Raw genomic sequence first — 20,520 nt, forward strand, 5'->3', positions numbered from 1 at the left:
TATTAAATGGATCTCTCTTTTATATAAGTCCCCGAGAGCACGTATGTCCATCAATGGAATTCTCTCCCTGTATTTTCTATTGGGTAGGGGCACGCGACAGGGCTGCCCTATCTCTCCCCTTTTATTTGCCATTGCTATAGAACCTTTAGCCCTTCGGATCCGACAACACCCGGAGTATGCTGGTATATGCATTGGCTCACGGGAGGATAGGGTGGGCCTGTACGCTGACGACATGATTTTATTCATGTCAGATCCAGCGTGCACCCTTGCTCTGGGCATAGGCCTTATTGACAGATTTGGGGTCTATTCAGGCCTCAAAATTAACTGGAGTAAGTCGGTGTACATGCCTTTCAGAACCTCACAGGTAGGGTCCAGTTTGCTGGGATTGCGAGCTGTAGATCAGTTTAAATACTTAGGGATCCTTATCAACAGGCAGTTTGGGGAGGATCATCGGACGAAAATTCTACCACTGCTTCTCTATGTTTGCAACAAATTCCGGACTTGGGCTGCTTTGCCCCTCTCTGTAGCGGGTCGAATTAATCTTATAAAACTGGTGATTCTCCCCAAGTGTCTTTATCTGTTAGAACATGCTTCGGCCATAGTACCAGTCTCCTTCTTTAGGCAGTTACATTCCCTCTTTCCCTCGTTTATATGGGGTTGTAATAGATCTAAACTAAAATTGGCCACGTTACAAAGGCCTAGAACTCAGGAGGGTATGTCACTTCCCGACCTACAGCTGTATTATATGGCTGGTCAACTTAGGTACCTCAGACACTGGGTCTCTCCGCACCCCCTCCCCAACAGCGAACATCACCTTGCCCATAGTTTAAATCTCTCCCATTTATGGCCCGTTCTGGAGGGGAGGATTGGCCTGGGGGGCCGGTGGCTTCCTTTGCACAGACTGGCTTTGAAATTCTGGACCTCTGCCAAGCGCTAGTTTGCATTCACAGATGACATGTTGGATCGACAACTGTGGCATGACCCTACACTGCCGCACTTTTCCGCCCAACTTGACCCTCACGTCTGGAAATCCCATGGTGTGATCTTTCTTAGCGACGTACATGACGGAGACTCTTTTAGGGACTTTCAACACTTTATTGACGAGAAGTCTGTCCCTAGACAATCCTTTTACCGCTAACTCCAGCTCAGACACGCCTTCCAAGTGCAATTCCCTAGGTCTAATGCTCCCTCCTCCCGTTTCCCGATTATTGGGGTGTTCACCACTCAGGGACCCCGGGGCCTTATTTCTGCCTTGTACACCGCACTCTTGAATGCCAAATTGGGGGGTGAGCCATTATCGGTAGAGGCGCGCTGGAGGGCTTGTATAGCTGACATGACTGATGATGAGTGGGATGATGCCCTCTCCTCACATCTCTACATCTCACCTTCCATAAATAATCGCTTGGTGCAGCTGTATATGTTCCACCAGTCGTACCTCACCCCGATACGTTTGGCTAAGATGGGTAGACGACCTGACTCCTCTTGTCACCGCTGTGGGAACCCTGACTCTGATTTTATGCACATGATGTGGTCTTGCCATTACATAGGTTCCTTCTGGTCCGATGTAATACGTTTTATCAATACGTTGATGCAGCGTCCGATCCCGTTACTCCCGAAACATTGTCTCCTGGGTCTCTTTGATGAGGAACAGTGGACACCTACAGAGGTTATATTTCTCAGGGAGGTTTTGTTTATTGCTCGCAAGGCCATAGCGTTGCATTGGATGGACCCTAGAACCCCCACGCTAGCCAGTTGGAAAGCCCTTGTCAACGCCACGGTGAACTATGAGTATTTGGTTTATAAACATCGTAAGAACCCTGCCAAGTTCCATAAAATCTGGGCTGCTTGGTGTGCCTCCCCCCATGCTCAATACACTGTTTATAGGTTCTTGGCCGTTAGGGAACACCTCATGTCCCATTCTCCCTCCCCAACTACTTGATTCCTCCTCTCTTGCCTGTCCCTTGCTACTACCCTCTCCTTGATTTTCCGCCTTCCCACCTTTCCCCCCCCCCCCACCTTCCCCCTGACCTGGATGGGTTTGTGTGTTGCTACGTGTATGTCGTGTCTTGTCTTTGTCTTGTCCTTGTCCCCCCCTTCCAAAATTGTCCTGTTCCCACTATATAGTGGTTGGTTTACACTGTTCTTATTTGTCTTAGTTGCGGTTCATTGCTAATGTATCTGCTACTATTGCACTATGAGATGTCGTTCCTTTTCCGGCGTGCCGGCCGGACGGTGACCGAATGACTCACTACATACTTTGATGATGTTTTTCTGTATTTCCTGTATTGAGCACTTACATTGCAATAAAAACTGTTTAAAATAACACAAGTTTTTGAATATTCCCCCCAATGTCTTTATTTTTTTGTATTTAAAATTTATGATGTTCACCATGCAGTAAAAATAACATTAGAAATGTATTGGCTGGGCCAGAAAAATTATGAGTACATAAAACTGATCAATATCCTTTACTTTTAGGGCTGTCTATTACCAAAATACAAAAATTCTCACATACCGTATTTATTTTTTACAGCATTTGGGCAAGATAAGCAACAATATACTTTTATGTATCAAGTCATTACAGACATGACAACATCAAATATGTGTAGGGATTAAAATATTTTATTTTTATATAAAAATGAATATAAAACATATATATGTTTTTTTATTGGGGGTGATAGGATGTGGGGATTCAAAACATTTCTTTTTATTTTGGGGGTGGGGGGTGACAGGATGTGGAGATTTCTTTTAAATACTTTATTAAACGAAATACACAGCATGATCAGAAAGTGACGGTTATTTCAATTAAGGTTTTATGTTAAACTTATTTTTAAATCATTTTTGTTAATGTTTTTGTTCTAATTTTCCATTTTAATATATATATTTTAAAATAATCCTTAACTTTTACAGTTTTCAGTCTGGCCACTAGCTTCGACTTAGACTATTAAAGAAGATGTCAAGTACTAAGCAACTTATCTCCTAAATGTCTGATCGCGGGGGGGGGGGGTCTGACCTGCTGCGATGCCCCCGCCATCTCGGGTACCGGGCCCCGACTCTGCGCTGCTAGAGCACATTTCGTATCAAGCAGGGTACAAACATGCCCCCTGCATTCATCTCTAAGAGAGAGGTGGATAAACAGTGTTTCTGTTTCTCTGCCCCTCTCATAGAGATGAAAGGAGTGGGCTTGTTTGTACCAGCTGACCTGCTGTGCGCGAAATGTCACACACAGCAGCTCAGCCAGGGTTGGGGATAGGGGATAAATTGTTAAGCACTGGATAACTTCTTTAAGTTCACACTTCCTGTTCTGTCTGTGATAAGGAGAAAGCTCTATCCTTAGAGTGAAAAGTGATATCAGTATTTTGAGAAGACATTGCATGAAGCTCACAGTTCCACCTCCCCTGCCCTCTCCTGTAAAATGACCTCTACAAAGGTCTTAGAGTACACCCAGTAAACTTTTCCATGCATGTCAATAAGAGAGCTCCAGCTTGCTATAAAGCATATCATTAAATGCTGTTAAAAAAAGGTTAGGCAAGATGTTTGCCATCATACTAAAGTAAAATGGCATAAAATTATCAGAAAATAGAAACAAATAAGAAAAAAACATTTATCAGTATCTGGCTCTAATGAGTAAAAAAATAATCTGGGTGAACTTGTCCCACCAGGGGACTTTTACATGTTATCTTCTAATCACTCATTTAATAGTGGGTTAGCAGAGGAGCCAAAGTACCCTTAGTGGCCACCCTAAGAACACATGCTAAAACAGTTGGCTTTTCCTATGTGTTTGGACAGAGAATAAGAATCAGGTTTATTTTTCTCCCCAAACTGAGTGGCATTAAATTTAGAAAATCCCCAAATAACCAGTTACGAAAGCAAAAAGTTGTTGTTTTTTATCAGTTTTTTAAATGTCTTTTAATACATCTCTATATACGTCTGAACATACAAGAGAAAAATGTATAATATACATCCAATATACAGATATGAAATAAAGTGTTAATGCTACAACTTAGCTTGTACAACTACATATGTACGGTAATTATTTCTTGCATACACAATTTCTTTAATCTGGCATTAACATGACTTCATAGGTAGCAAAATATTTAATATGTTTGATCAGAAAAGTTTAGAAACATACTTGTAAGAGGCTTACTAAAAAGGATGCAAACAAAAATAATAGTATAAAATAACTACTATGAGGTGCCTTACAGTTCTCTTAGTGCAGTCTCTTGATTCTGGTCTTGTGAAATTACAACTAGAGATGAGCGAACTTACAGTACATTCGATTCATCAAGAACTTCTCGGCTCGGCAGTTGATGACTTATCCTGCGTAAATTAGTTCAGCCTTCAGGTGCTCCGGTGGGCTGGAAAAGGTGGATACATTCCTAGAAAAGAGTCTCCTAGGACTGTATCCACCTTTTCCAGCCCACCGGAGCACCTGAAAGCTGAACTGATTTATGCAGGAAAAGTCATCAACTGCCGAGCCGAGAAGTTCGTGACGAATCGAATTTACTGTAAGTTCGCTCATCTCTAATTACAACGTATATATTTAGAAGTTCTGAACCACAAATCAGAACTAAACTATGAAATGCTAGGTTAAAGAAATCTTCCTATTGTAGTATTATAGATTAATCTGTATATGTTTGCATATACAAGGATGAATGCATTATTTAGTAAAATGGGTAGTAAATGTCAGGATTGAGCCTTAAAGGGTTATTATAACAAATATAAAATCAGAAAACGAACTACAGCTTGTAGTTTACAAAGGAGAAAGAGCTGTTGGACAAAGACTATTCCATGAATATGGCAGGAGCAAAGCTGTACATTTATGAGCACAATAGAAAAAACTTTTTTGAAAAAAGATAAATTTACGTGACACTTACTTTATTTTTTGTAAAAAGCAAGTCTATAGTAGCATTAGCTATTATGTTCATTCTTAATTCAAATGCAAGTATCTGTCTTGGTTTTCCAGGCTGTGGAACATCAGAAACTTTCAAGACCTGATAGTCTGGAGGGAAAAAAAATTTCCACAAGCACTCTCTGGCACAAAAGGAAAAAAAATCATATTAAAACACATAGTTCTAACAAATAAAGTCAGTTTTACATGATTATACAGAAGACCTTGACAAAATAATCATCTGCCATTTAAATTCTATAAAATGTAGCCTGCCTTTAAAATGCCATATAGATGGAGCTCCCCCACAAAACTGATGCCTTTCAGAGAGGATGAGAATCAGCAGGTTCCGATCTCTTTCTGCTAAAATTAAAGTAAAACTTGTTTTCTGTAATTCTGAGGGAAATTTTAGATTTCCTTATGTTACGTATTTGAGAAAAATCTTATAATTTCATCTACTGTCATGCATTGCATTTTTGTCAGAACCGACAGGACCTGTTTAAGTTTATAATACCTGACCACTGTTAAGAAAGGCTTACTGCTACAATACAAATTACTACACAGTAAAAGAAAAAACTAATGTAAAATGCATGCACGCAATTCATAGTTTTGTTGCGACAGCAGACATTTAAAGCGTACCTGTCAGATCCCCCCCCCAAAAAAAAAAAAAAAAATTATAATAATATGTTACTAAGTACCTAATCCTGACAATGTACATTTACAGGCATTTTTATGCCTCTCTCACCTATACCTCTTTTTATTAGCTTACAGTGTTAGAAATCCTCTCAGGGGAAGGGGGTGTCCCTCCCTTGTGGTGGTAAAGGTGATTGAGGTGTCTGCTCATGCAGCCTTGTCCATGAGTCGTCACTTGTCCAGGATTCATGGACAAGCCTGATGCTGCTGCAGGACTGGTTAGTGTCCCAATAGGTATGGGGACCCCTAGTGCTGGGATTTTAAGGAGCCATTTTGTATTGGATAGTGCCCATTTAAGAAATAAAGGTTTTAATGCTGGGGTCTTTTTACCACTGCCTTCCATTTTGATTAATAAAATTGGTTTTGATATGTTAGATATCCAAGTACACTACAGTATAAAAGTAGCAAAACTCTGCATGTGCTGAACGTGATAGATTTCATACCTCTGTCTATCTGCCCATGGGCCATAGTTAAAATCAGTTCCCTTTCCACAGACAATGTCTAAGCCCCAACAAGGTGGTAAATCTTGAAGCTTTGAATCTTCTGTATTGCTTTCTTCTTCAACATTTTCTCCAGAATCTTCTGGGACAAGCCCTTTAAAGAAAAGAAAAAAACAATTACTTTGGTATAATATTAATAATACAGCCATAGTGCTTTGCCAGCCAATAAATGAAGCAAGGTTGAGTATGCCCACTGCCATTTCATTCAGACAGGAGTTTCTGAAGACCCGTTCTCAAGATTGGGGGGACTCCCAACAGTTTAACCCCCATTTTCAGACACTTATCACATATCCACAGGAAGGGGGGTAAGTGTCCATGGTGGCAAAACACCTTGATAGATAGATATTTGCCAATGACAGCTTTCCAGATATGATCTCATGCCATGCATTATGATTGTTCTGAATTATTACACAACCATGGACTGTCTGGTAACCTTATTGGCAATGATTGTAGCCATGTTTGCACTGCTACACCCTTTTTTACATGGATCCATGCATCAGAGTAATGCCCTTTACGAGTTGCCCACATCAAAATATTTATGTATACATTAAGCTTGCCTTATTATACACACTCATTGGGGCCAGACAGTCCTGCCAAAATTGGCAAAGCAGACCAAACTAAGTCTAATGTGCATTGCCACCTTTAAAATTGTTCTAATCTAGTTTTCTTATTCATATCTTATATTTATAAGAGTAACCTGAAAAAGTACTCTGCTATTTTTATTGAATTTGACAAGATCAAGTGTTGCAGCAAATATTAAAGGATTTGTAAGTTTAATTTGAACTAAATGGAAAAAATCCTGTATGAGCACAAACATCAGGTTGATGCTGACCAAAGATATCAGTGGAACACATCAGATGTGACAGAGAAAAATGACATCCAAACCTTGAAATGAATTACACATAGAGCTAATTACTTCAGTCGGCCAGCTTTTTCCATCCACTTGATGCAGATTACCTGGCTCATCCATGTAGTAGTAGATGTCAACATCATTTGACTGCATGACCACAAATCCTTCTCCCATGAGTCTAGGAGGCCTTACAAGATAAAACAAGATAGGAAGATATTGTAGCAAAACTAAAAATAAATTTTAGCTACTGCTACAGTCAAAAAGAAAACGCCTATTACAATTAAAGTGTACCTGACTTTAAAGTAACTTTTCAGGATAAACGGTCATGTGTACATACATGAGAAGTAGCCATACTTCTGGTCATTATATAAATGCTATAGGCATTTTTCTACCAGTTTCCCCTCTGCAGGCTTCATCTCTAGTTTCCAGTTGCCTCACATCTAGTGAGTGCAGACTAATCTTTATAATGGATCCCATACACTGCACACACAAAGTAGAAGCGATCCTTCCTGATACGACTTTTAAACCTTTGCCTCTCTAATTTAAAACTTTGTCCTCTTGTGGTAGTTATTCTTCTTTTAAATATGCTCTCCTCCTTTACCGTGTTGATTCCCTTTATGTATTTAAAAGTCTATATCATATCCCCTCTGTCTCTTCTTTCTTCCAAGCTATACATGTTAAGGTCCTTTAACCTTTCCTGATAAGTTTTATCCTGCAATCCATGTACTAGTTTAGTAGCTCTTCTCTGAACTCTCTCTAGAGTATCTATATCTTTTTGGAGATACGGCCTCCAGTACCGTGCACAATATTCCAAGTGAGGCCTCACCAGTGCTCTGTACAGCGGCATGAGCACTTCTCTGTTTCTACTGCTTATACCTCTCCCTATACATCCAAGCATTCTGCTAGCATTTCCTGCTGCTCTATTACATTGTCTTCCTACCTTTAAGTCTTCTGAAATAATTACTCCTAAATCCTTTCCTTAGATATTGAGGTCAGGACTGTGTCAAATATTCTTTATTCTGCCCGAGGGTTTTTACACCCCAGATGCATTATATTGCACTTATCCCTATTAAATTTCAGTTGTCAGAGTTCGTTCTGACCATTCTTCTAGTTTGCCTAAATCCTTTTCCCTTTGGCGTATCCCTCCAGGAACATCAACCCTGTTACATATCTTTGTGTCATCAGCAAAAAAAAGACACACCTTACCATCAAGACCTTTTGCGCTATCACTAATGAAGATATTAAATAAAATTGGTCCCAGTACAGATCCCTGAGGTACCCCACTGGTAACAAGACCTTGCTCTGAATATACTCCATTGACTACAACCCTCTGTTGTCTGTCACTCAGCCACTGCCTAATCCACTCAACAATATGGGAGTCCAAGCTCAATGACTGTAGATTATTGATAAGTCTTCTATGTGGGACAGTGTCAAAAGCCTTACTAAAATCTAGATATGCAATGTCTACTGCCCCTCCACCATCTATTATTTTAGTCACCCAGTCAAAAAATGAATAAGATTTGTTTGACATGATCTCCCTTAAGTAAACCCATGTTGTTTTTCATCTTGCAATCCATGGGATTTTAGATGTTCCACAATCCTATCCATTAGTAGGGTTTCCATTAATTTCCCCACTATTGATGTCAGACTTACTGGCCTATAGTTACTTGATTCCTAGCTACTACCTTTTTTGTGAATGGGCAAGACATTTGCTAATTTCCAATCTTCTGGGACGACTCCTGTTACCAGTGATTGGTTAAATAAATCTGTTAACGGTCTCGCTAGCTCACCACTAAGCTCTTTTAATAATTTTGGGTTTATCCCATCAGGCCCCTGTGACTTATTTGTCTTCACTTTAGACAGAAAACGTAGAACCTCTTCCTTTGTAAAGAAACATGCATCAAATGATTCATTTGTCTTCCTCCCTAATTGAGGTACTTTTCCTTCCTTTTCTTCTGTAAAAACTGAACAGAAGTATTCATTAAGGCAGTTGGCTAGCCCCTTATTCTCTTCTACATACCTTCCTTCCTTTGTTTTTTATTTAGTTATTCCTTGTTTTAATTTCCTTTTTTCATTTATATATCTGAAGAATGTCTTATCCCCTTTTTTCACAGACTGAGCTAGTTTTTCTTCTGCCTGCACTTTAGAAGTTGTTATAACTTGCTTGGCCTCTTTCTGTCTAGTCTTGTAGATGTCCTCATCTTCATTGCTCTGGGTTGTTTTATAACTACTAAATGCTAGCTTTTTGTTTTTTATGATTTTGGCCACTTCTGCTGAGTACCACAGTGGTCTCTTCCTTTTTCTGCTTTTACTGACAAGTCTATTGCAATTTTCTGTTGCCTTCAATAATGCCTCATTTAAGTATTCCCATTGTGTAAACATACCAGCCTGCATACGAGCTATAGACATAAATTAATAGGATATCTTAAATTTTAATGATTTGCAAAGTTGCAAAAAATAACACAATCCTTTACAAAAGAATGAATATTTGTTCTTGGCGGAAAAAAGGGGGTTGACTCTGCTGCATACATTAACTGAATGTATCTAGGCAACATCATATCAGTACAATGAAGATACAGCTCTGAAAAATAAAAATACATGGAGAGAAGCTATCTGCCAGAGAAGAGAATTAAAATGCGCCACATGCCCCTTTATTTATCAGATTAGAAAAATAGTTTCCTGCCCATTGCTAAAAGAACAAATACATACACTAATGTTTTATAAGATAAATATTCTATTTGTAGATCTATCAAAATTGTGAGGAACAAGCAACTGAAAGAACAAGGAATATTACAAGATAATTCGTGTTTTCTCTAGAGTCCTGTAAAGACCTACTTTGATAAAGTGTCTATTTTCAAGTGCCCTAAATTTCAGTTTTATTTATTTATTTATTTTATTTTTTGCTATATTCCAGGACTCTTAAGCGGTGAGGGACAACCAAGCTGATTATAAAATTAAAAGGCAAAATGCTTGTGATTGACAGCAAGCCTATTTATAAAATGTGTTTCAAGAGGATATGAGTGCGCTTCCAGGAAAGCATTAGACACGCATATTGTAGCCTTAAGCAATGCACAACTGATTAAAGCACACACCAAGTGAAAACTCTGAATGCTCTTTTAAAAAAAGGTGCAATGAAGACATACTTACTCATCATTTTGAAGACCAACATATCGTGGACTGGGAACTAGCATCACCCTTACATTCTCCAATTTGCCTTTTAAAATGTGCATGAACTGGTCCAAGTGACTTGATGGTGGCTTTGTCGTGTATGTGAGGAATGCGTCATCAAAATTGACACACAGAGTTTGCGGCTGATAATGATTTCCAAAGGCTAACCTCCCCTAAAAAAAAAAAAAAAAAAAACAATGTTTCAGTGTTATAGCAATAAAAGAACGCCAGTGCTTTCCAACTTCCTTCAACGTTTTTATGTATTCACAAAATAAAATAAATGCTTTAGACTAAAAATGATTAAAAAAAGGGTCTGCCCGGGAGTAAAAACAAAACAAAAAAAAGCAGTATTTCCATTTTTGCTTTCATTTACAAGTTGCTGGTTTACACACACACAGCGATGACATGCCATATCAGCACATAACCATTGAGCCAATCACTGGCATAAATAGGTACAGCATTGATGGTAGACTGTAAGAAAAGACCTGAAGGAGGAAACTAGAGTATCTGGATTAGCAGTAAATGGTGGAAGCGAGTCCTGTTTTTTTTTTCATTAAAGACTCAGACAGTACCTTTAATTTCACAGTGTAAAATAACTATAGTTTGTGTATATAGCTGTACAGAGATAGGTGGGAAATTCTGGCATTTCAGGGACCTGACATATATGCAAGGTGATTAAGCATCTTAGTATTATTCATAAGTTTCAACATAACAGTTTAAAGTGTATCTGTCATTTAAAGGGTACCTTTCATCAAAAAAACTTTTGATATATTATAGATTAATGTATGCAGAATAACTTTCCAATAGCATGTAATTAAAAAATATGCTTCTTTCTATTTAATTTTCCACTTTGAAAAAATGACCACTAGAGGTCTCCCTACCAGTCCTTTTTTTTAATTTTTTTTATAGATTTCAGAGTCATGCTGGAGTACTAAATCTCAGACTGGTTCCGGGACACAGACAAACTCCCTGACAGGGAGCAGTGCTGAGTTTGTCTGTGTCCTGGCTGCAGTCTGAGATTTAGGACTTCAGCATGAGTCTGAAATCTATAAAAAAGGACTGGTAGGGAGACCTCTAGTGGGCATTTTTCAAAGTGGAAAATTAAATAAAAAGAAGCATATTTTTTAATAACATGCTATTGTAAAGTTATTCTGCATACATTAATATATAATACATCAAAAGTTTTTTGATGAAAGGTACCCTTTAAAAAGGAAAGAAAAAACTTCTGACATACAGTAATGGCCGTAAATGTTGGCACCCCAGAAATTTTTCAAGAAAGTTAAGTATTTCTCACAGAAAAGGATTGCAGTAACACATGTTTTGCTATACACATTTATTCCCTTTGTGTGTATTGGAACTAAACCAAAAAAGGAGGAAAAAAAGCTAATTGGACATAATGTCACACCAAACTCCAAAAATGGTCTGGACAAAATTATTGGCACCCTTAACTTAATATTTGGTTATTATTTGGAAATAATAACTGAAATCAGTCACTTCCTATAACCATCAATAAGCTTCTTACACCTCGCCGGAATGTTGGACCACTCTTCCTTTGCAAACTGCTCCAGGTCTCTTTTATTGGAAGGGCAGCTTTTCCCAACAGTAATTTTAAGATCTCTCCACAGGTGTTTAATGGGATTTAGATCTGGATTCACTGCCGATCGGCTTCTTACATGACAGTGCGCTCAACCTATCACCGGCCAAGGCGGAACATCGCTGCGGCCGGTGATAGGCTGATGGCTGTCTGACATTCCCGTCCCCAGGAAGCAGGTGAGGCCGGTACCGGACCAACTGGAGGTGAGTTAAAGTTTATTTTGTTTATTTTTTGCAGCCCGGGCATAGGGAAACAGCGTACAGTATAGAGCTCCAGCGCCGGCGGCCCGCAACAAACAGGAGGACGAGGAGGGCAGCGCTTGCGGGTGATGTGTGAGTATTTACCCCGATGGGGACAGCGCAGCGCTGAGCTGATAATTAATTGGGGGGCACAGCGCTCGCGGGTGACAAATGATTAGTTCCTCGGTGTGGGGACAGCACAGCGCTGGGCTGATAATTCATTCATTCCCAAGGGGGAGGGGCCAAACCGGTATTGCGGTATGGGTAAAAATTCATATCGTGCTGTAAAATTTATACCGCCCAGCCCTAGTCTAAATATCATTTGTTAGCTATATAGGACAGTTTCCCCTCTTTGTTTGTCAGTCACTTACATGCATGAAGTGAGGAAATGACATCACCCAATCATCCACTCTGTCCAAATCCCTCTTTGAAAGCAGCCCCCACCCTCCTAAGAGACACAGACCATGTAGCTTCTGTCCTGCAATGATGAGTCATGATCTATTTAGTGCCGAGAACTGGAAGGTGTGTGCAGCCTTAGCAAATCATACACTGGACCTCTTTCTGGAGTACCCCTTTAACCTTTGCAACGTCCAAATGACTTTAGACAATTATTTCCCCTATGAGTCTTCCTCTTATTTCTTTATTAATGGATGCAGGAAAACTGAAAGGCCTGATTGGTGCATCATATCATACATTTCTAAACTGGGACTGGGCTTTAAAGAAAAAAAAATGTACATATCTGCCCCAATCCCCTGCCACATCTGACCTAATGGCACCCATTCCAGGCAGAGCAGCAATTCCTGCTTTTGGCTTGACACCCAGGAAACGATCTGCCATTTACTGGCCAATCATTGGCCAAGGTCAATCACTGGATTTATAATATAAAACACCAATGGTAAGCATTGGTCTAAGTATAAAATAATATACAATACACTATTACTCTAGTCAGATGCTTTATTATAGCATGGTGGTAGAGTATTATACATTACCACTTACCAGTGTATGTATATTATACATTTGATGCACTAGTTATGGCAATCTTTTTCTCCCTTTTTTTCTTAGCAAATTTTTTTCATTAATATCAAACATGTGAAACAATTTGGTGATACACACTCCAACATTGAAATTGCAAAAACAAAAAAGGACAGGTTGTAGGGTTGTGCAAATCAAGGAAGAAGAGGTGTCTAGGTGTCCCTAAAATCTGCAAGTGATCAATGGCATAAAAGCCAGACAGAAAGCAAATTTGTTCAGTTACATGAAACCTCAGAAATTGGATCAATTCAGTACAGAATGATTGTCCGATACCTCCTGTTCATCAACATGCCAATTATCTTTACTTGCTGCGAAATGAGAGGGGCAGAATCCTTGTACTGAAAAATATTGGTTTATTTAGCAGATTACAAAGCACATAGGCAAAGATGTCAGAAAATTGTGTGTCCCATTGGCTGGGAAACCAACAACGAACTGGAATTGCAGCAAGAGGTGCACAGAGGAAAACCTCTGCATTGGCAGATCATTAGATTAGAGGAATGGTGCGAAGTGATCGATTCTGTACTGAGCGTGAAATTGCACATCACATACCTAGCCTATAGGAGAGATGTATATTATAGGAGACTATAGGAGAGATTTATCAAGCTGTCTTCTAGCAAGATTCTCTTTTCTTGCCCATAGCAACCAATCACAGCTCAGCTTTAATTTCCCATAATGGTCTGGTAAAATGAAAGCTGAGCTCTGGTTGGTTGCTATGGGTAACAAGGAGAATCTTACCCCAAAACAGCTTGATCAATCTTCCCTTATGACCAGTAATATTATTACTCTCCAGAAATGCATTCAGACACATTTCAAACTATTTTACTGAGGTCAGCACGACCACTTCTTCTGGCAGAGTGTGCCAGTCTCTCTGCAGTTATAGTAAAGAAAACCTTTCTGTGCTGGTGTCCACTTGTCATAGATACAGTACTGCATATAAATTGACCATAGGAAAGATCTCAATACTGACCCCTATTTATAGTGTATATGGAAAGTTTTTACACTTTTTCCACATTATGTTAGGTTACTGAATTGTCCTTAAAAAGAAACAAATAAAAAAAAAAGCCAGAGTGAACATTGGATACCTGGTCATCTCTTACCATTGATCCCCCACATTACTTAGTCTGGTTGGGCGGCTTTGTTACAAAAGAGTCCTGGTTGTTTCACCCTTCTTCCTTTTAAGAAACATGGAGGCCACTGTTCTCTTGGGATCTTTCAGTGCAACTAAACATTTTTGTACCCTTCTCCAGATCTGGGGCTCCACACAATCCTGTCTTTAAGCTTTATAGGCAGTTCTTTCCTGCTCATGGCTTGATTTTTGCTGTGATTTACTTATATATCCCTTTCTAAAAAAAATGTATTATATCGAGGTCCCTATTTTCTAGGTGTCCATCAACTGCACATTAATATTAAACGACCTGACAGAATATCTAAAGGGGTATTCCAGGCCAAAACTTTTTTTTATATATCAACTGGCTGCGGAAAGTTAAACAGATTTGTAAATTACTTCTATTAAAAAATCTTAATCCTTCCAATAGTTATTAGCTTCTGAAGTTGAGTTGCTGTTTTCTGTCTAACTGCTTTCTGATGACTCACGTCCCGGGAGCTGTGCAGTTCCTATGGGGATATTCTCCCATTATGCACAGCTCCCGGGACGTGACATCATCATTGAGCAGTTAGACAGAAAACTTCAGAAGCTAATAACTATTGGAAGGATTAAGATTTTTTTAATAGACGTAATTTACAAATCTGTTTAACTTTCCAGAGCCAGTTGAGATTATATATATATATATATATATATATATATATATATATATAAAGTTTTTGCCTGGAATACCCCTTTAACCAAAGGGGTACTCTGCTCCTAGACATCTTATTCCCTACCCAAAGGATAGGGCATAAGATATCTGATCGCAGGGGTACCGCTGCTGGGATCTCTGCTGGGACCCCCGTGATCTCTGTGCAGCACCCGGCGTTCATTTAGAACGCTGGGTGTGGGCGGCGGGGGTCTTGACATCACGGAGAAGCCCCCTTCCATAGACTTGCATTGAGGGGGCATGGCATGGTGTCACGAGGGGGCATAGCTGTGGTGTCACGACCCCCCCGCCACCTGCTCCAAGTGTTTGAAACAGAATGTTCCGAATGCTGGGGCAGCGGAGTACCCCTTTAAGTCCAGTATGGTACCCTCTGTAGGGAAGTACTGCACCATTTGAGAAAGATAATTATCTATAGCTACAGGTAAAACCTGTCTCCTTTAAGAGATTCACAGATTTCAGTTTTCCAGTTTATATCTTGGTAGTTGAAGACACCCATAATGACAACCTCATATTGGCTGGCTGCCTTATCTATCTGCATCAATAATTCATATATTGGCAAGCTGCAGAAAAGTACATGTGTATCTGTGCACAGAGCTCATACTCGATACTGAATAAATCGAGATGTTTCAAATATTTTGTTTCCATTTTTATATCAATAACATGCCTATCAATCCTGTGATTTCCATAATTCCTTGACTGTTCCTTCTTGGTGTTGCAATTTCAATGCTGAGTTGTGTACTTAGAGATGTGATATCTGACGCATTTACCAGTATTATTCAAAATTTCTTTGTATACCCATCATTACTGACAACTGAAACATGTAATCACAGATATAGGACTGATAACCTGATTTGATTATTCCTTTAGTTCAAAGTACACCATGTCAATATCTTCCCTTTCTGAACAGCAAGATCAAAAAAGTTAAATGATTTCCCCATAGCCTCCTTGCTTTATCATTGCTGGGAAAGAAGAATTGGTAGATAAATTAATTGTTACGCCCTTATAAGTTCACCTTTAAACTGTTGGTTATAAATCATGATTTTAAAGGCTGCCACCAGAATATATGGGATTACATGTTGGCTGTTTGTGGAATAGGGTTTTTGAATATCACTGCAAATCTATTGCAATTCCACATAGATGAAACATAAATTTGAATTATATCTACAGTCATGGTCGTAAATGTTGGCACCCCTGAAATTTTTCTAGAAAATGAAGTATTTCTCACAGAAAAGAATTACAGTAACACATATTTTGCTATACACATGTTTAATCCCATTGTGTGTATTGGAACTAAACCAAAAAAGGGAGGAAAAAAAGCTAATTGGACATAATGTCACACCAAACTCCAAAAATGGGCTGGACAAAATTGTTGGCACCCTTAACTTAATATTTGGCTGCACACCCTTTGGAAAAAAAACTGAAATCAGTCGCTTCCTATAACCATCAATAAGCTTCTTACACCTCTCAGCCAGAATATTGGACAACTCTTCCTTTGCAAACTGCTTCTGGTCTCTCTTATTGGAAGGGTGCCTTCCCAGAAGCAATTTTAAGATCTCTCCACAGGAGCTCAATGGGATTTAGAACTCAGAACTCTCCAGCGCTTTGTTGCCATCCATTTCTGGGTGCTTTTGTACGAAAGCCCAGCTTTCTGACACTGGGCTGTACAGTGCGATCCAAAATCCATTGGTAATCCTCAGATTTCATGATGCCTTGCACACATTCAAGGCACCCAGTGCCAGAGGGAGCAAAACAATGCCAAAACATCATTGAACCTCCACCATATTTCACTGTAGGTACTGTATTCTTTTCTTTGTAGGCCTTATTTCATTTTCGGTAAACAGTAGAATGATGTGCTTTACCAAAAAGCTCTATCTTGGTCTCATCTGTCCACAAGACATTTTCCCAGAAGGATTTTGACTTACTCAAGTCAATTTTGGCAAAATGTAGTCTTGCTTTTTTATATCTCTGTGTCAGCAGTGGGGTCCTCCTGGGTCTCCTGCCATAGCGTTCAATTTCATTTAAATGTCGACACATAGTTTAAGCTGACACGGATGCTCCCTGAGCCTGCAGGACAGCTTGAATTTCTTTGGAACTTGTTTAGGGCTGCTTATCCACCATCCGGACTATCCTGCGTTGACACCTTTCATCAATTTTTATCTTAAGTCCACACCCAGGGAGATTAGCTACAGTGCCATGGGTTGCAAACTTCTTGATAATGTTGCGTACTGTGGACAAAGGCAAATCTAGATCTCTGGAGATGGACTCATATTCATAACGTTGATATTGTTGATATTTTTCCACATTTTTGGTTCTCAAGTCCTCAGACAGTTCTCTTCTCTTATCTCTTCTCATGCTTAGTGTGGCACACACAGACACACAATGCAAATACTAAGTGAACTTCACTCCTTTTTATCTGCTTTCAGGTGTGGTTTTTATATTGCCCACACCTGTTACTTGCCACAGGTGAGTTTAAAGGAGAATTACATGTTTGAAACAATCTTATTTGTCCAGCCCATTTTTGGAGTTTGGTGGGACATTATGTCCAATTAGCTTTTTTTCCTCCCCTTTTTGTTTTAGTTTCAATACACACAAAGGGAATAAATATGTGTATAGCAAAACATGTGTTACTGCAATCCTTTTCTGTGAGAAATACTTCATTTTCTAGAAAAATTTCGGGGGTGCCAACATTTACGGCCATGACTGTATACTAAAATACTGTATTTCGGACTATAGGACACACTTTTTTGCAAGAAAAAAGATCTTGCCAAAAAGTTCCTGCATCTTATAGCATGCAGCCAAAGGAGTCCAGCAGTGTCAGACCCCCTCAACCACTCGGTGGACAGGTTGTATTGTCTCTAACAAGGGCAAAAATTTCCCTTTAAGACTCTCCCAAGAAAGCTACTTAGTCAAAAGAAAAATAACATATCGGGCCTTATTTACTAAGATGAGTGTGTACTTTTCCTTGTGAGTCTTTGTTTCCAAAAGGTATTTTTCCATGGTATTTACTATTGTATTTTATATTTGGTGATTTTCCCTGTTTTTTACACCTGCTCTAAGCTTTCGGGTTTTCTAGAGATCAAATCCACCACATTTTATTTGGCAACATTAGTAAATTTGTAGGTTTCTTTTGAGAATGTAGGTTGTTTTTTTTTGGAGACACCCCTTTTCCCAGATGGCCAAGTCCCTTTGCAAGCGAAGAGGTAGAGAAAAAAGGACCAACGATTTTCCAGGTGCTGCTAGCTCAAAAACACCGGAGGCACGAGTTATAGATGAAAGATCCTGGCAGGGATCATATTTATTAAAAAAACAAAAATACAGATGACGCGTTTCGAGGGTAACCCCCTCTTCCTCAGATCAACAATCTGTTGATCTGAGGCAGAGGGGGGTTACCCTCGAAACGCGTCATCTGTACTTTTGTTTTTTTAATAAATATGATCCCTGCCAGGATCTTTCATCTATAACTCGTGCCTCCGGTGTTTTTGAGCTAGCAGCGCCTGGAAAATCGTTGGTCCTTTTTTCTCTACCTCTTCGCATGCTTCAACAGGACAGTTTTACCTGATCCCTGCGGACCCTCCGGCTGAGCAGCCTGCTCCACCTATACACCTCTTATTGAGGTGATATGCACTATTTCTCCTTCTCCAAGGTGAGCAGCCACTTTTAAGGGGCTTTACTACTACATACCTACTCTAAGGGTAATACACGAGGCGCCATTTGCGGTCTTTTTCTTTTTTCTATATTACCACAAGTCCCTTTGTAGGGTTTTCTGAGTAAAGTGGAGAGATCGTAAGTTTTGGGGGGGATCTTTTGTCGGAAATTCTGGGGCATGACACATGGGACACAAAAAAACCCTAAAAGATCTACTCAGAAAAGCCTTAGTAAATAAGGCCCATTACAGTATTATTTCATAGATATACAATAAAATATAATCATTCTCCAACTACACAAGTAAAAAGGATACAGAGTATATCCCTCAACCTTAGGGTCAGAGATGTATATTATCATCAATATATTGTATGTACAAGCTAATGCACTGGATATGGAGCAGATAGAGGGAATCATTTTCTCTCAAGCCATGTTTTTTAAATTCCGCAAATCAGGAGCAAGTGTCCACATGGTGCTCCCAAATGCCACAAGTTTTATCCCCTATTGCCGCTCGATTGTGGATGACAGCCTTCGTGCTGTCATTTCTGTCAAATACAGACAGAAAAGGTGAGTGTGGAACATTGTTTTCCTCTACTTTTAGTTGTTTAAAACAGGCGCATTCTATAAACTGGTATGTCTCATAGTCCGAAATAAATATTTATAAATATAAGATTGGAATATAAATCCCTGAGTAGCTGTCCTGCCTTGCACTTTAAGATTTCTCTTCATCTCATACATAAGATTCAGATGTTGGGTTATGTTACATTTTAGAATAACTGTTTTGTACAGTTTGTCAATGCAAAATTGACACACTACTAAGTTTTTTTTACCTTGTGTTGCATTATACTTACTGTGCTGATATTCACTTTAATCACTGGTATGAGAGACCTCCAGGATGAGGATGGATCTGGGGATTCTATTTTAACATTTCCACTTAAACACAAAAGTAACACAAAGAAGGATAATAACAAACTGAACCAGGAATTTACAAAAACAACAGTTTAAAAATGTTTTTGCTATCTGTGGAAGAGAAAAGAAAATATGCAAATTTACCTCATAATCACTAAACCTATATTCTAAAAACATTGGCATTTTGGTGCAAATTTTTCCCCCATTATAACAAAAAGTTCCCCAGAACAACTTAACATGTAAAAATGTAATCTTGCCTTGTCTATTATACAATGGTTTACTTGTGCAAAATAAAAATATTAAACATGGTTAGGTTATGTTCACACAGCAGAATTTTAGAGCGGAATCGGGAAAAAAATTTCACTCGGAAATTCAGAAGCAGCACAGTCCCAGCGGAGACATCTCCCATGAAAATCTGGATTAAAGCCTCCACAAAAAGAATTCACTTGTCAATTCTTTCTGTGAAATACATTTGAAAATGCATTGCTGTCTATGGAGGTGGTGCATTTCCAAGCGCCGACATGTTCTGATGTCCATGAAATGTCTACCCGGTAAATTCTGGACATTCTGCCTTGTGAATATACCCTAAGGCAAAATTATTCAAAAGCCATTTTAGGTTAGGACTCATTAGCAACACAAAATAGTTTGCGGCCAAGTAGAACTGCAGCACTGCCACAACCTGTGGGCGACTGTATTGTTTCCCTATACAACAGATTGTTGCTAGTGATCTTGCAAAAATGGCTTGGATTGTTTCCTTGTGATGGTCACAAGGTACCTTGCATTTTTCCTTCCCACAAATAAGAAATTTCTCTACAATTGATTGACCACTCTGTGTTTCTATGGAGCCTGATAAAATCGTTTTATGAAAATTATTAGTAATGAGGAAAGGGAGATGCAATGCAGTCACAACCTCCACAAAAAATAGGTTGGTAACAATTGTTTGAAAGCAGTGTCTGAAATTATGCATTTTATTATTATATTTCAGCAAAGCAAAATACCTTTCAAGTACAGATTGTGCTTTTTGTTTTCCATTCTCTCGAACTTTATCATCGTCCTTCCTGGGAGGAAATATAGTAGGGTCTAAGCCAAAAACTTCCTGAAGGTGTCCGTACAAATGAGAGCGATTGTAAACATGGAACTCAAAATCATTCACTGTGATGTACAGCCTGGTTTCTGCTTTGGGATCTAAAAGGA

General features: G+C 39.1%; 1 protein-coding gene across 9 annotated transcripts in view; it reads right to left on the bottom strand.

Moving 5' to 3' along the window:
* Positions 1-20,520, bottom strand: part of BLTP1 (bridge-like lipid transfer protein family member 1) — a 302,200-nt gene that overhangs the window by 226,244 nt on the left and 55,436 nt on the right. For all 9 annotated transcript variants that reach the window (XM_056564084.1, XM_056564133.1, XM_056564123.1 and 6 more), the window contains exons 6-11: positions 20,325-20,511; positions 19,269-19,350; positions 10,076-10,269; positions 7,036-7,115; positions 6,022-6,172; positions 4,875-5,031 (exon numbers count right to left, since the gene is read on the bottom strand). In XM_056564084.1, the coding sequence (XP_056420059.1) occupies positions 4,875-5,031; positions 6,022-6,172; positions 7,036-7,115; positions 10,076-10,269; positions 19,269-19,350; positions 20,325-20,511 (851 nt within the window). The remainder of the gene's footprint in view (positions 1-4,874; positions 5,032-6,021; positions 6,173-7,035; positions 7,116-10,075; positions 10,270-19,268; positions 19,351-20,324; positions 20,512-20,520) is intronic.

Source organism: Hyla sarda, chromosome 1 (genome assembly GCF_029499605.1).
Source record: "Hyla sarda isolate aHylSar1 chromosome 1, aHylSar1.hap1, whole genome shotgun sequence".
Lineage (NCBI taxonomy): Eukaryota > Metazoa > Chordata > Amphibia > Anura > Hylidae > Hyla > Hyla sarda.